Consider the following 16,339-nt stretch of genomic DNA (forward strand, 5'->3'; position numbering starts at 1 on the left):
TGTGAATGTATTTCATGAACCAATGTGAATGTATTCCATGTTCCACTGTGAATGTATTCCATGTACCACTGTGATTGTATTCCATGTATCACTGTGAAAGTATTCCATGAACCACTGTATATATTCCATGTACCACTGTGAATGTATTCCATGAACCATTGTCAATGTATTCCATGAACTGCTGTAAATGTATTCCTTGAACCACTGTGAATGTATTCCATGTACCACTGTGAATGTATTCCATGAACCACTGTGAATGTATTCCATGTACCACTGTGAATGTATTCCATGTATCAATGTGAATGTATTCAATGTACCGCTGTGAATGTATTCCATGTACCACTGTGAATGTATTCCATGTACCACTGTAAATATATTCCATGTACCAATGTGAATGTATCCCATGTACCACTGTGAATGTACCCCGTGTACCACTGTGAATATACCCCATGTACCAATGTGGCTGGTCTGCTGGAAATAAACACAGATTGACTGATCGTTCTTCTTGTTACATTTTATTCATTCTTTCTCATCAATAGATCTTCACTGGTTTGAACCAGACCATGATGCTATGTACAACACAGGTAACATACATGTGGTACTGCCCACACTCCCTCCACGCATACAACACCTTTACAGCAATGATGGGAATTTATCATAAAACAATATTCAACCATATATGGTACGTATTGAAGTTATTGGTCTCATTGGCATCAATTTGAAATTGCCGTTGGCACTAAAATCAACATGACGCCCTGGTTATCCTGAAAATCTGTTAAAACACGCCCGGGTCGAGGCAGTGTTTGTTTCCCTCAATGATGATTGCAGTGCTCTCAGTCGCTAGGGGTTTTGTGTGCATACTGCGACCTTGTATGCGCAACTCAGTGTGTCACTATGGAAAACACATGAACACAACCTCAACAACAGACCTATCAAGTAGCTGTATTCTTCATTGCCACGTTAACACAGTCATGAACACAACCTCAACAACAGACCTATCAAGTAGCTGTATTCTTCATTGCCACGTTAACACAGTCATGAACACAACCTCAACAACAGACCTATCAAGTAGCTGTATTCTTCATTGCCACGTTAACACAGTCATTCCACAATGTGATCATGTTGATAACAATGGCCACAAACACAACGAGTGTTTACGTATCGATTGGGGGACTATGCACCATTCGAAAAAGATGTGGAGAATAATTGGTTTAGTATGTTCCTAAATGGAAAATATAATAAAAAACATGTGTTGCTTTATTGCCATGCTTACTTACAAAACAGGTGCACAAAATACGGATAACTAGTTTTATGTATATTACGGTATACAAAATATAATTATTTAGATGCTTCTCGTCACGAACCGCCCGTTATCCAAATACGTAATCAAACAAGGTGGGGCTGAAGAATACAAGTCCACGAAGGTCAGTACCAAGTGTAGGACCTGGCTATAGACGGCACTCACTATGTGTTGTGTAAGTGTGAATGTAACAAGTCACATTCAACAATATTACATCTGCATCACACTGGTCTGTAAATCAGGTGCGGGGCTACATGAGCGATGACACATCAGCCGGCTCATGTATTTCAACCACCCGATCTGAAATATCGTCCTCCATCTTTGTAGCAATCTAGCATCCTACTCCAGCTGGGAACAGATCTGGCTATACACTGATTAATGAAGCGGTAGGACAACAACGGATGAAGCACTTCAATCCTAGACGTCACAACATCGAAACTTTAAATTTCACTACATGTACATTCCTAATTACATTTGGTAAAAAAATATACCATCTTACGAAAAGTGTTTATAAATCACTACAAACTTCTTGCGAACATCTGCATCTATACCAACCCACGTAATCCAATACAATACATATAGTTCCTGGATCACTGCGACTCTTGGAATGGCCGTTAATTCCACGCTGATTCAGTGACTGCTATACGTACTGTCAGCTCACAGACGGCGAGTGCCCTCCCCTCCACCTTGCCACACCGCACCCCATCAATTCTTCAAAAAATATTCGCTTCTTCATTTTCTAGAATACTGATAGCATATTGTTAATAAAGAAGTGTCATTTCTCATCAAAAGTTAAAGTGCTGAAGACAAGAAGAGCACGAATAAAACTATTATTGGTGAAAACACCATATTTGTGCCATGTGAAGTCGGACAGTTTCTGTATATCACTGTTGTCCTCACAGGCGCTTCCGTCGTGGACATGGGTGGAGACACGAAGCCGTTGTTCTTTATGATGTGAGAGTAGTATTTTGACGAGAGCTTAGGGACCCTCGCTCTGGCCGGGTCAGTCTTGTTGATGGCGAAAAGGCCAAAGCTGACGTTGTAGCCGTCTCTCCACTCAAAGCCGTCGAGGAGGCTGTAAACGACGTAGCCACGGACGTCCACGTTGTCTAATTTTATAGCTGAAAAGAATCAGAATTCTTCAGTATTATGATTAACATGTCTAATATTTTAGCTGAAACTAAACAGCATCTAATCTTGTTGCTGAAACGATACGACATTCACTTGTGTTTTAATCTAGTTGTATAATCTTATAGGGAAAAAATACATCATTCTAAGATGCTTTTATCTCGCTGACTTATCTTGTAACTGACACGAAAATAGATTCAATGGTGTTTTGATCTGGTTATTTAATCTCGTAACTGAAACGAAAACAGCATCTTTTGGTGTTTTAATCTAGTTGTGTAATCATGTAGAGAAACCGAGACATCATTTCTTGGTGTTTTTATCTAGTTGACTAATCCTGAAAGTAAAACGATACAACATTCTTCGATGTTTCTATCTATGTGTCCCCAAAGTCAACATCGCATAAACTCATTGATAATTGTAAGCTTGCCTTTTTCGCGAACACCTTACGTCACCATGGATTTTCAGTGACGCATTCATTACAGTTGTCACCGCTATTTTGCCTATTACGCTCAATGGAATCTGCTTTGTTGGAAAATCGACACTGGTCATTCTGTAGCATTGACGTTTTATACTTATTTTAAATGGTGTGTGACTGAAGCCATATCATTATATCGCTATGACAGACCAGCCAATTAACCAATAATAATATTAGTAATATTAGGAACCATTCTCGAAGGTCTCCATGATATTGTTCTATTACCTTTAAGAATTTCATTGGTGTGATGCGCAATGTATGATGCCCGGAGCTTGTCGTCGGTGGTGCCCGGGTCGTCGGACACGCCGTTCCCAGTGACGTAAATTGGAATGTTGCCATAACGCTCTCTAGCTCGTCTCAGGATTTGACGGATTCCCTTCGGGTAGACTCGGAGCCAGTCCAGATTTGTCCTGGAACCAACACAGGTAGATGAGGAGAGGTGAGTGAGTAAGTGAGTATGGTTTTACGCCGTTTTTAGCAATATTCCAGCAATTTCACGGCGGGGGACACCAGAAATGGGCTTCGCTCATTGTACCCATGTCGGGAATCGAACCCGGGTCTTCGGCGTGACGAGCGAACGCTTTAACCACTAGGCTACCCGGCCGCCCCGAGGAGAGGTGAAATTGGGTTTAACGTCGTGTCCAAGACTTATGTAGCAACGTGCATGCACGTGCGTGTGTGTGTAGCACACTGAGATACCATGCCGCAGTTTCACATGAATACCCCACTTAGACACAGTACAATATTCTGACTCCGAGCCGACCAGACCTCGTTTTAGCAGCTTAATGCCGAGCGCCAGACAGGGTAACAACAAGTACCATCTTTTATCGTCTTTTGGTATGACGCGGACGGAGATCGAACCCCGGCCCGGACCTTCCGCTCTACAACTAGACCACGGAGGCGGCCAACACAGGGAGGGGTTTGGTGGGACAAGGATTTCATAATATAGTTTAAAACATGTGTGTCATGGCAATGGGAACTCGTGCCATGCATAACACATGTTCAAAGATTCAAAGAGTGTGACGAAAGAACCAAGTTGTTGTGGACGGTCACGACCTTTTACTAAGGGCGTCATTTGGTCGGTGGCATCACGTGCTTCACTTCCTTGACGTCAGTGGCCACTGTTCCCCAACTTCACTCATGCGATGCCTGAACTGTGTTTTATTCCAAATAATACAGGAACGTATCCTTCCAACTCACTCTAACAGTAAACTAAATGTGATACGTAGATTCCCGGGGACCCCATCTGTCTCCTTCCATCTCACTCTAACAGTAAACTAAATGTGATATGTGGATTCCCGGGGACCCCATCTGTCTCCTTCCATCTCACTCTAACAGTAAACTAAATGTGATCTGTAGATTCCCGGTGACTCTACCTGTCTCCTTCCATCTCACTCTAACAGTAAACTAAATTTGATCTGTGGATTCCCGGTGACTCTACCTGTAGCCATCCATCTCACTCTAACAGTAAACTAAATGTGATATGATGATTCCCGGTGACTCTATCTGTCTCCTTCCATCTCACTCTAACAGTAAACTAAATGTGATCTGTAGATTCCCGGGGACCCCATCTGTCTCCTTCCATCTCACTCTAACAGCAAACTAAATGTGATCTGTAGATTCCCGGGGACCCCATCTGTCTCCTTCCATCTCACTCTAACAGTAAACTAAATGTGATCTGTAGATTCCCGGGGACCCCATCTGTCTCCTTCCATCTCACTCTAACAGTAAACTAAATGTGATCTGTAGATTCCCGGGGACCCCATCTGTCTCCTTCCATCTCACTCTAACAGTAAACTAAATGTGATATGTAGATTCCCGGGGACTCTATCTGTCTCCTTCCATCTCACTCTAACAGTAAACTAAATGTGATCTGTAGATTCCCGGGGACCCCATCTGTCTCCTTCCATCTCACTCTAACAGCAAACTAAATGTGATCTGTAGATTCCCGGGGACCCCATCTGTCTCCTTCCATCTCACTCTAACAGTAAACTAAATGTGATCTGTAGATTCCCGGGGACCCCATCTGTCTCCTTCCATCTCACTCTAACAGTAAACTAAATGTGATCTGTAGATTCCCGGGGACCCCATCTGTCTCCTTCCATCTCACTCTAACAGTAAACTAAATGTGATATGTAGATTCCCGGTGACTCTATCTGTCTCCTTCCATCTCACTCTAACAGTAAACTAAATGTGATATGTGGATTCCCGGGGACCCCATCTGTCTCCTTCCATCTCACTCTAACAGTAAACTAAATGTGATATGTAGATTCCCGGTGACTCTATCTGTCTCCTTCCGTCTCACTCTAACAGTAAACTAAATGTGATCTGTAGATTCCCGGTGACTCTACCTGTCTCCTTCCATCTCACTCTAACAGTAAACTAAATGTGATATGTAGATTCCCGGGGCCCAATCTGTCTCCTTCCATCTCACTCTAACAGTAAACTAAATGTGATCTGTAGATTCCCGGTGACTCTACCTGAAGCCATCCATCTCACTCTAACAGTAAACTAAATGTGATCTGTAGATTCCCGGTGACCCTACCTGTAGCCATCCATCTCACTCTAACAGTAAACTAAATGTGATCTGTAGATTCCCGGTGACTCTATCTGTCTCCTTCCATCTCACTCTAACAGTAAACTAAATGTGATCTGTAGATTCCCGGGGACCCCATCTGTCTCCTTCCATCTCACTCTAACAGTAAACTAAATGTGATCTGTAGATTCCCGGTGACTCTACCTGTAGCCATCCATCTCACTCTAACAGTAAACTAAATGTGATCTGTAGATTCCCGGAGACCCCATCTGTCTCCTTCCATCTCACTCTAACAGTAAACTAAATGTGATCTGTAGATTCCCGGTGACTCTACCTGTAGCCATCCATCTCACTCTAACAGTAAACTAAATGTGATATATAGATTCCCGGGGACCCCATCTGTCTCCTTCCATCTCACTCTAACAGTAAACTAAATGTGATCTGTAGATTCCCGGGGACTCTATCTGTCTCCTTCCATCTCACTCTAACAGTAAACTAAATGTGATATGTAGATTCCCGGTGACTCTATCTGTCTCCTTCCATCTCACTCTAACAGTAAACTAAATGTGATCTGTAGATTCCCGGAGACCCCATCTGTCTCCTTCCATCTCACTCTAACAGTAAACTAAATGTGATCTGTAGATTCCCGGGGACTCTATCTGTCTCCTTCCATCTCACTCTAACAGTAAACTAAATGTGATATGTAGATTCCCGGTGACTCTACCTGTCTCCTTCCATCTCACTCTAACAGTAAACTAAATGTGATCTGTAGATTCCCGGAGACCCCATCTGTCTCCTTCCATCTCACTCTAACAGTAAACTAAATGTGATCTGTAGATTCCCGGAGACCCCATCTGTCTCCTTCCATCTCACTCTAACAGTGAACTAAATGTGATCTGTAGATTCCCGGTGACTCTACCTAGCTCCTTCCATCTCACTCTAACAGTGAACTAAATGTGATATGTAGGTTCCCGGGGACCCCATCTGTCTCCTTCCATCTCACTCTAACAGTAAACTAAATGTGATCTGTAGATTCCCGGGGACTCTATCTGTCTCCTTCCATCTCACTCTAACAGTAAACTAAATGTGATATGTAGATTCCCGGTGACTCTACCTGTCTCCTTCCATCTCACTCTAACAGTAAACTAAATGTGATCTGTAGATTCCCGGTGACTCTACCTGTCTCCTTCCATCTCACTCTAACAGTAAACTAAATGTGATATGTAGATTCCCGGTGACTCTAACTGTCTCCTTCCATCTCACTCTAACAGTAAACTAAATGTGATCTGTAGATTCCCGGTGATTCTACCTGGGCCAAGAGTTGTCGGCAGACGTCTTGACGGACACGTCATCAGCGATGCTGGGTGCTGCAGTCGGGGGGTAGTTTGTGACCCTCTCCACCTGGTGTGCTGTGTAGTAGCTGATACCCAGGAAGTCCGCAGAACCTGTGGCATGGGTGTATATCACTGTTGTCAAGCTTCTATAACACTGTTATATATTATATATCACAGCTGTCAAGCTTCTATAACACTGTAATATATATCACTGCTGTCAAGCTTCTATAACACTGTTTTATATTATATTTCACAGCTGTCAAGCTTCATGTAACACTGTCATATATTATATATCACTGCTGTCAAGCTTCTATAACACTGTTTTATATTATATTTCACAGCTGTCAAGCTTTACGTAACACTGTTATATATTATATATCACTGCTGTCAAGCTTCTATAACACTGTTTTATATTATATTTCACAGCTGTCAAGCTTTACGTAACACTGTTATATATTATATATCACTGCTGTCAAGCTTCTAAAACACTGTTATATATCATATATCACAACTGTTAAGATTTACGTAACACTGTTATGTATCATATATCATAGCAGAAAAGCATCTTGTAACACTGTTATATATTATATATCACAGCAGCCAAGCTTCGTGTAACACTGGTATATATTATATGTCACAGCAGTCAGGCTTCGTGTTACACTGTTATATATTATATATCACAGCTGTCAAGCTTCATGTAACTGTTATGTATCATACATCACAGAAGTCAAGATTCGTGCATCACTGTAATATATAATTGAGGTTTGTGTAGAATAGGTCTTTAGCAAACCATGCTTTAACCAAAAACATGCGTTGCGCACGTTTTCACAAGCTTATCTATCATAAACGATTTAATACACTTCCATTACATTTTACGACCCTTGAAGATCCGGTTTAGAATTGATCTTCAGCAACCCATGCTTGCCGTAAAAGGCGACTATGCTTGTCGTTAGAAGCGACTAACGGGTTCTGGTGGTCAGGCTCCCTCACTTGGTTGACTGCATGTCATCGTATCCCAATCGATGCTCATGGTGTCAATCACTGGATTGTCTGGTCCAGACTCGATTATTTACAGACCGCCGTCATATAGTTGGAATATTGCTGAGTGCGGCGTTAGACAACAAACAAATACTATCATCAATGCTTCAGTTACGACATCTTTGAGTGTGTGATGTGTCATCAGCAGACAGTTGGAGGTCGACATCATGTTTTTAAGTGTTACGTCTAAGACTGTTTGCATATAAAACAAACAGCGCGGGGCCTAAGACAGACCCTGGTGGAACACCAAATATCTTCCTATGATGACAGCCTGCTGTCTTCCTTCTTGGTACGTTTTTGCTTTAGTACCATAAAAGATTAAACAAAATACATGTCCAATGAACTATATTTTATAAGCTGTCCAAGAGGCTGTATACTTTCTTTTGATTAGTAGTTCATATAAAATCAAATCTGTTTATCTTGTAAGTTTTTGACTATCTTATCACTAACCTTTTATCATTTTCTGCTCCTCCGTTGTAAGAACCGGCAGCCTCGATGTCATGTTGCGGTACTTGCTTCTCAAGTGGACTTCCTGTCTCATCACAGCCGGGTAATTTCCATCTAAAAATACTGGGTCAGCCATCCAATCAGATTTGTAGGCAAACGATAGAGCTTGCCCGAACCAGTCTCCAGGGTCACGTGATGTCTTCGGGATAAACCACGCCGAGCGAACTGCTAATCCGACCTTGCCTAAAATAATTATAAATAATATTTACCATATTGTGGTTTGATAAACGCGGAGGCTCTTCATGATAGAATTCTTTTGTGCATTTTTGCACACAATTCTTTGTCTGACGATTCTCTCGTGAAGCATGTCAAGACTCATGATGAAAACAAGGCATTCAACAGTTTTCTTAAAGGAGCATTTGGACATAACCTCAAAAATCAGTGTTGGTCTTGTTGATGGTTCTCTACTGCTGGATGGTGCAGATATGAGTGTTAACCAAACGAAGTGCCATATCAAATCGGCCCAGACAGACTTTCAGGGAGAGGCTTTCTAGAGGAGGAGTTATTGAACATCTTGTGGAAGGTCAGGCCTATACGTACTTAGGGATGCAGATTAGGGACAAACTCCAGAATGCCCATATCAAGGACAGACTTCGGGCAGAGTACAAAATTAGACTAAAGAAAATCTGGAGATCAGAGCTGAACGCTCGCAATAAAGTCAAAGCCACAAATACTTATGCTGTGCCCGTCCTTTCAAATTCTTTTGGGTTTGTTGATTGGACGAAACAAGAACTGAGGGTATTGACGCCCTCACACGAAGAATTATGTCAGACAATAGATTCCACCACCCTCGCTCTTCCCTCAATCGCTTATATTTACCAATTATGATGGGAGGGCGTGGATTGATTAATGTGGAGGCTCTTCATGACAGAATTGTTTTGTGCACTTTTGCACACATTTATTTGTCTGATGATACTCTTGTTAAGCATGTCAAGACTCATGATGAAAACAAGGCATTCCACAGTTTTCTAAAACGAGCCAAGAATGTGGGACATAATCTCAATGTCGGTGTTGATTTTGTTGATGGTTCTGTTCTGCTGGACGGTACAGAAATAAGTGTCAACCAGGCGAAGTGCCATATCAAGTCGGCCCAGACTCAGTTTTTCAAGGAGAAAAAAATCTGCTGAGAAGATCAGCAATCCTGCAGAGTCCTTCGCTTGGATGAAGTCGTCTGGCCTGAAAAGTGAAAAGTGAGCAAGCTTTCTGTTTGCTGCTCAGTACCAGACACTTCCAACTCGAAACAGCCAATGTGTGATTTTGCATCAAAATGTGAATATGAAATGTAGATTATGTAATGAATTTAATGAGACTGTCCAACACATTGTGAGTGGATGCCCAGCTTTGGCACAGACACAATATCTTAAGCGAGTGGGGTGGCTCGATCATTTTATTACAGTCTTCGCCATGCTTGTGGTTTTGACATACAGGTCCACCCATGGTACGACCCGGAATATGTAGAGGGCGTCATGGAAAATGATAACTACAAAATCCTTTGGAATAGGCCCGTATACAGCCTCAGACATATCCAGGCCAGTAATGCGATTGCCAAGATTGAGGAAAAACATGGCAAACATGCAGACCTCGCTTTCGAAATGTCACGCTTGCATCCAAAGTACCAAGTTGTCCGGCTCCTTATTGTTCTCGGTGCCTTAAGTTTGGTATCTCCCAATATTTTGACTGACATTGGGAGAGTGCCCGGGTTTGCTATCAGGAATACAGCCCTCCTGACAACCTGGGTAATGCAGAAGGCTTCAATGTTGGGAAGTTTTCATATTCTCCGAGAAGTTGTGGGTGGGTTTGACTAGGCAGCGCTTCCTGGGAGAAGTCCCATTCGCTGTCTGGGCTGCGTGTAGAGGGGGCAAGGGCCCTGAGCTGATGATGAGCCTAACCAGCTTGACTGTGCCAGGATCACCCAAACCCTCTTTGCTGCATTTTTTATTTTAATCTGTAAATAATCCCTCATCCTGTCGTTAAGCATTGATCTGAATCGTTATCATGGTAATCTCGGAAGGGGAGAACATGCTGGTGCTCTTATAGTTATGGAATGGAATCTCCTTATATAACATGACTTGTCTAAGCGTACACCATCGTATCACATAGTGATTTATACTATCTTATACATAGCACATCTTTATTTTATTACGTCATGCTAATAAACGTTACGTCATCGCACTGTAAATGACGTCATAAGATTCAAGAAGAACTGACTACACAGGTATGTAACACTGAATGCTATTACTCACCTCCCTGGGAATGTTGGAACTCTCGCTGGTATATTCGGTAGACGGAGGCGTGAGCCTTCAGCATGTTATGTGCGGCTGTATAACCTTCGCCTCTAATACCAGGGGCGTGGTTGCCCTGCTCGTATCCTAGCAACGCCATTTTGTTCGGATCATTCAGAGGAATCCACATTTTCACCTGTGGAGGAGACACACCCATCACACTGACACTGAACCTGCATCCTCATCATTCATTGGCGGCGTTAGTGTTACAGGACTGTCACCCAACTGCTGGGGCACAAGACCATGTAGCTCACCTACGTATCGACTGATCAGAACATGAGGGTCTGACATTCTATAAACATTTTCATAAGGCTTCTTAATAATTGTTCCCTAACATGACGTTTTCGTTAGTATACCAAATGTTTCACTTGAATGCAAAATGTTAATGTTTTGTTTGTTTGTTGTTTAACGAAGCACAAAATTCCAACTATATGACGGGGATCTGTAAACAATCTAATCTGGACCAGACAATCCAGTGATTGACGTCATGAGTATCATCATACGCAATTGGGATACGAGTCAGCGATTCTGACAACCCGGTCCCGTTAGTCGCCTCTTACAACAAGCATGATCGCCTCTTGCGGCAAGCATCGGTTGTATTATCATCGCCATTATCATTACCATCGTCATTATCAATATGATCTTCATTACTATTATCATTATCATCGTCATTATCATTATTAATGTCATTATCATTACCATCGTCATTATCATCTTCATTACCATTATCATCGTCATTTTCATTTTCATCGTCATTCTCATTATTATGATCATTATCATTTTCATCGTCATTATCATCTTCATTATTATGATCATTATCATTTTCATCGTCATTATGATTACTATTATCATTATCATCGTCATTAATATTGTCATTTTCCTTATTCTACTGACCTTTCCACCGAACTCTTTAAAACATATTCTTGAATAGTTGCCAAAGGCTTCTACAATATCCTCGCTAAGCCAGCCATTGCTGAAGGCAGCAGGGACGTCCCAGTGATGGAGGGTGACTATAGGCTGGATGCCAGCCTCCGTGACAGCCATCAGCAGCTTGTGGTAGAACTTGATTCCCTCACGATTTATATTTCCAGAGTCACCGTTTGGCAGGATCCGAGGCCAGGACAGCGAGAGGTAATACACCTTGGCCTACATAGACACATCATAGATCAATAACTTATTAAATATTACGGTGTTCATACACATAAAACAGATGGTATCAATAGTTTCTTGTCAGGTTCATATACGTCATGCAGGGGTAACCGGCGATGCCTCGTTAGAAACATGAAACAATGCAGATATCTGACAAACCATGAACTTGTATGTGTATGTCACTATGCTCAGGTTCCAAACCTTGGAACTTGACAAAGAATCGGTGTGATGTTAAACTCTATAAGTACCAAGTGCTTCTTTTTGACATTCCGACAATCCCTTGGTCCTTACCCCAATATCTTTCAGACTCTGTACATCGGCCATGTAGTGATGGTAGGACATGGGGCCGTCTTCAGTTGTTGTGAACACGTCCCATAGACTGTCACCCCTCCCTGTCAGACACATACATGTAGACATCACTGGCTACAACATACACAACACTGGCTACAACATACACATGTAGACAACACTGGCTACAACATACACAACACTGGCTACAACATACACATGTAGACAACACTGGCTACAACATACACAACACTGGCTACAACATACACATGTAGACAACACTGGCTACAACATACACAACACTGGCTACAACATACACATGTAGACAACACTGGCTACAACATACACATGTAGACATCACTGGCTACAACATACACAACACTGGCTACAACATACACATGTAGACAACACTGGCTACAACATACACATGTAGACATCACTGGCTACAACATACACAACACTGGCTACAACATACACATGTAGACAACACTGGCTACAACATACACAACACTGGCTACAACAAACACATGTAGACAACACTGGCTACAACATACACATGTAGACAACACTGGCTACAACATACACATGTAGACAACACTGGCTACAACATACACAACATGCACAACACTGGCTACAACATACACATGTAGACAACACTGGCTACAGCATACACATGTAGACAACACTGGCTACAACATACACATGTAGACAACACTGGCTACAACATACACATGTAGACAACACTGGCTACAACATACACAACATGCACAACACTGGCTACAACATACACATGTAGACAACACTGGCGATAACATTCACATATAGACAACACTGGCTACAACATACACATGTAGACAACACTGGCTACAACATACACATGTAGACAACACTGGCTACAACATACACATGTAGACAACACTGGCTACAACATACACAACACTGGCTACAACATACACAACACTGGCTACAACATACACATGTAGACAACACTGGCTACAACATACACAACACTGGCTACAACATACACATGTAGACAACACTGGCTACAACATACACATGTAGACATCACTGGCTACAACATACACAACACTGGCTACAACATACACATGTAGACAACACTGGCTACAACATACACATGTAGACATCACTGGCTACAACATACACAACACTGGCTACAACATACACATGTAGACAACACTGGCTACAACATACACAACACTGGCTACAACAAACACATGTAGACAACACTGGCTACAACATACACATGTAGACAACACTGGCTACAACATACACATGTAGACAACACTGGCTACAACATACACAACATGCACAACACTGGCTACAACATACACATGTAGACAACACTGGCTACAGCATACACATGTAGACAACACTGGCTACAACATACACATGTAGACAACACTGGCTACAACATACACATGTAGACAACACTGGCTACAACATACACAACATGCACAACACTGGCTACAACATACACATGTAGACAACACTGGCGATAACATTCACATATAGACAACACTGGCTACAACATACACATGTAGACAACACTGGCTACAACATACACATGTAGACAACACTGGCTACAACATACACATGTAGACAACACTGGCTACAACATACACATGTAGACAACACTGGCTACAACATACACATGTAGACAACACTGGCTACAACATACACATGTAGACAACACTTGCTACAACATACACAACATGCACAACACTGGCTACAACATACACATGTAGACAACACTGGCTACAACATACACATGTAGACAACACTGGCTACAACATACACATGTACACAAGTGGTGACATGCAAGGCGGAGGAATTTTTTGTGCAGAGTTGCGTCCTGAAGGCGTGTCAGAAACCTTTGATCGTGGGTTCGAATCCCTGTTCGCCCTCGTAATGTATCTATGTTTGTGAGCACATTCCCGTGCTCTTGGGTTTCACCAAAGTGGTAAATGTCTAAGACCTGCATCACTTCAGGTTTTCCTCCCACATTAAGCTGACTACTGTACATGCGACGTTTTACTCACTCACTCTTCCCAAGGTCAAGGTTACTCTAATGTGACTGTACAATCAATGAAAGTTTCACCATGCAAATTTCCGCCACCCTCCGTCTGCAGGGCGGAACTGAAAGCGCCCCATGCAAAGCCTTCTGGGAAATGATCGTACAGGAAGTCGTCTTCGTGCGAAAGTGGTTGTCTGTTGGGGTCAGTGAGTGCACCTTTCTTGAACCCGTTGTCCTGTATCACCTGTAGCAGACATAAGCACGTGTTACTCCATGTTCACCTGGGGTGACGTCAGACTTAGCACTACCAGGGCAAGCAGCTGTTAATGGTATGTGTTCCATGCACTCACTGTAACGATGAGTTTAGATCTTAGATAAAATCTACGAGATCGTAGTTGGAAGGGAAGAATACACGCTGGTCAGGCAACAAAAATGGCGCTTTGCGGAACGACCAGTTTCGATTGACGAGTTAAATGAGAAAATTACAGTTTATAACGAAACATTTTCAAGGGAATAACAAACGGCTAGAAGCGATATTAATTCCATAAATCATGTCATCTGTCATTATTTTGTCTTGTGAATGTGGAACTCACGTAAAAAGGAAGTCAACAGTTTGTTACGATAAAGGGAGATAAATTGCGGGGATGTAACTCTTGTGTGACAATAGTTCGGTCAAAGTGTTATGTACATTGCTGCGAAATATCAACTGAAGTGTTATGCTCACTGCAATGAAAATATCACTTTTCTCAGCTTCGGAAAATTAATGTCTTTCAGGAGAGAAGAATAAATATGTTTAATACTAATACGTCAAGTTTGGCTCGATGACGTCATTGCATTGTGCGGAGATGGAGTATGTGTTTCGCTGAATGTCTCAGTGGCCAGGGTACAAACAACACTTGCATGTCTGTAGAACGCTGCCGACGCCTTGGGGACACGGGTGAGGTTGGGGTCGTCGAAGTCGACGTAGTGCAGTCCGAATCTCTCCGTGTAGCCCCGGGCCCACTCGAAGTTGTCCATGATGCTCCACGCCGTGTAGCTCCGGACGTTGACCTTGTCCAGGTGGATTGCTGCATCACAACATCGACAACAACATAAAACCTGCTGAAATCATAACTAACATGTAAATGTTGTGACAACATAAACCTGCTGAAATCATAACTAATTAAAGTTGTGACGCTTGATACTGATTCATACACTGTCTCCGAAAACGGCGGTTAAACAGTTGGGCAGCTCTTACCAATGTGGCCGGACCTATTGTTACTGAATAAATGTTCACGTGTTGATGATATAGATTTGAATGTCTTACGTCGTAGAAAACATTGATGGGCTGTAATTGAACGCCTGTCACATTTTGAACGTGAGAGAGCTATTTCCTTTTCACTGAAAGTGGAAAATATTTTGTAGTGACCTTGAAAATCACAAGACCATTTCGCAAATACCCGGGGTCATCAGTGATGATTTTACATTTTAATGAGCGTAGCTTTGTTTGAATGTGTTGCTTCCATTATAATGAAGAGTAGAAACAAAACATACTGTGGTCCTGAGACTGGTCGTACCTTTCATCACCTCGTTGATGTAGTATCTGTAGAAATGTATGCGGTGTTGGTCGTCAAGGACGCCGCTCCTATCTGACACGCCGTTCTCCGTGATGAGGATCGGCACATCCCCGTATTTGTTTTTGATCCAGTTCAGAATCTTCCGTAAACCCCATGGTACATCACGGAGCCAGGAAGAACCGGATCTGGTTTTGGAACAATTTGAATTAATTGTCATGGACTAATAATTGGTTAGAATAAATGTTTCGACTTTTGATTATCATTTATTCAATTCATCTTTTTGTATTATACTACTAGGTTCAGATTGTTTCCCGCTGAACTTGCTTCAAAACGAACTGAACTTCGGTCGATGGTGATGATGATGATGATGATGATGATGATGATTTGTTCTCTCGGCATGTTGGATATCTGTCAAATAAAATTCAGTACCTTCTTTCAGAGACAAATAGTAGTGGGTTTTAAAGCAGAGGTAAAAAACTTATACTGTCTCTGACAAATATCCCACGGTGCCTTACTTGATCCATTGGGGATCGAACTCCGTGTCCACCCCTCTGTCTAGGAAGTAGTTGGGGGCACTCTCTCCAGCGAGACTCTCATTCTGTTTGCTGACGTACTGTGTGGTGTAGTGATTCAAACCAAAGAAATCAGAGGTGCCTGGAGAAAAACAATATAGGCTTAGTAGAGCAACCCTGTCACAGCCCATGTCTGGTG

The 16,339-nt window shown here is 42.2% G+C and overlaps 1 protein-coding gene across 2 annotated transcripts in view; it reads right to left on the reverse strand.

Moving 5' to 3' along the window:
• Positions 1-499: 499 nt before the first annotated feature.
• Positions 500-16,339, reverse strand: part of LOC124151882 (lactase-phlorizin hydrolase-like) — a 52,727-nt gene continuing 36,887 nt past the window's right edge. The window contains exons 20-31 of one of the 2 annotated variants that reach the window (XR_006863425.2): positions 16,144-16,282; positions 15,629-15,813; positions 14,973-15,139; positions 14,157-14,316; positions 12,041-12,141; positions 11,495-11,746; positions 10,562-10,736; positions 8,262-8,501; positions 6,749-6,884; positions 3,129-3,313; positions 983-2,421; positions 500-916 (exon numbers count right to left, since the gene is read on the reverse strand). Coding sequence is in view for 1 of the 2 variants with exons in the window: in XM_046524564.2 (XP_046380520.2) it covers positions 2,093-2,421; positions 3,129-3,313; positions 6,749-6,884; positions 8,262-8,501; positions 10,562-10,736; positions 11,495-11,746; positions 12,041-12,141; positions 14,157-14,316; positions 14,973-15,139; positions 15,629-15,813; positions 16,144-16,282 (2,069 nt within the window). In the remaining variant the exon portion in view is untranslated. Of the gene's footprint in view, positions 2,422-3,128; positions 3,314-6,748; positions 6,885-8,261; positions 8,502-10,561; positions 10,737-11,494; positions 11,747-12,040; positions 12,142-14,156; positions 14,317-14,972; positions 15,140-15,628; positions 15,814-16,143; positions 16,283-16,339 lie in introns of both variants that reach the window. The other variant, XM_046524564.2, reaches the window with a different exon arrangement.

The sequence above is a fragment of the Haliotis rufescens genome, unplaced genomic scaffold (genome assembly GCF_023055435.1).
Source record: "Haliotis rufescens isolate VD_foot unplaced genomic scaffold, xgHalRufe1.0.p SCAF_15, whole genome shotgun sequence".
NCBI classification, from domain to species: Eukaryota; Metazoa; Mollusca; class Gastropoda; order Lepetellida; family Haliotidae; genus Haliotis; species Haliotis rufescens.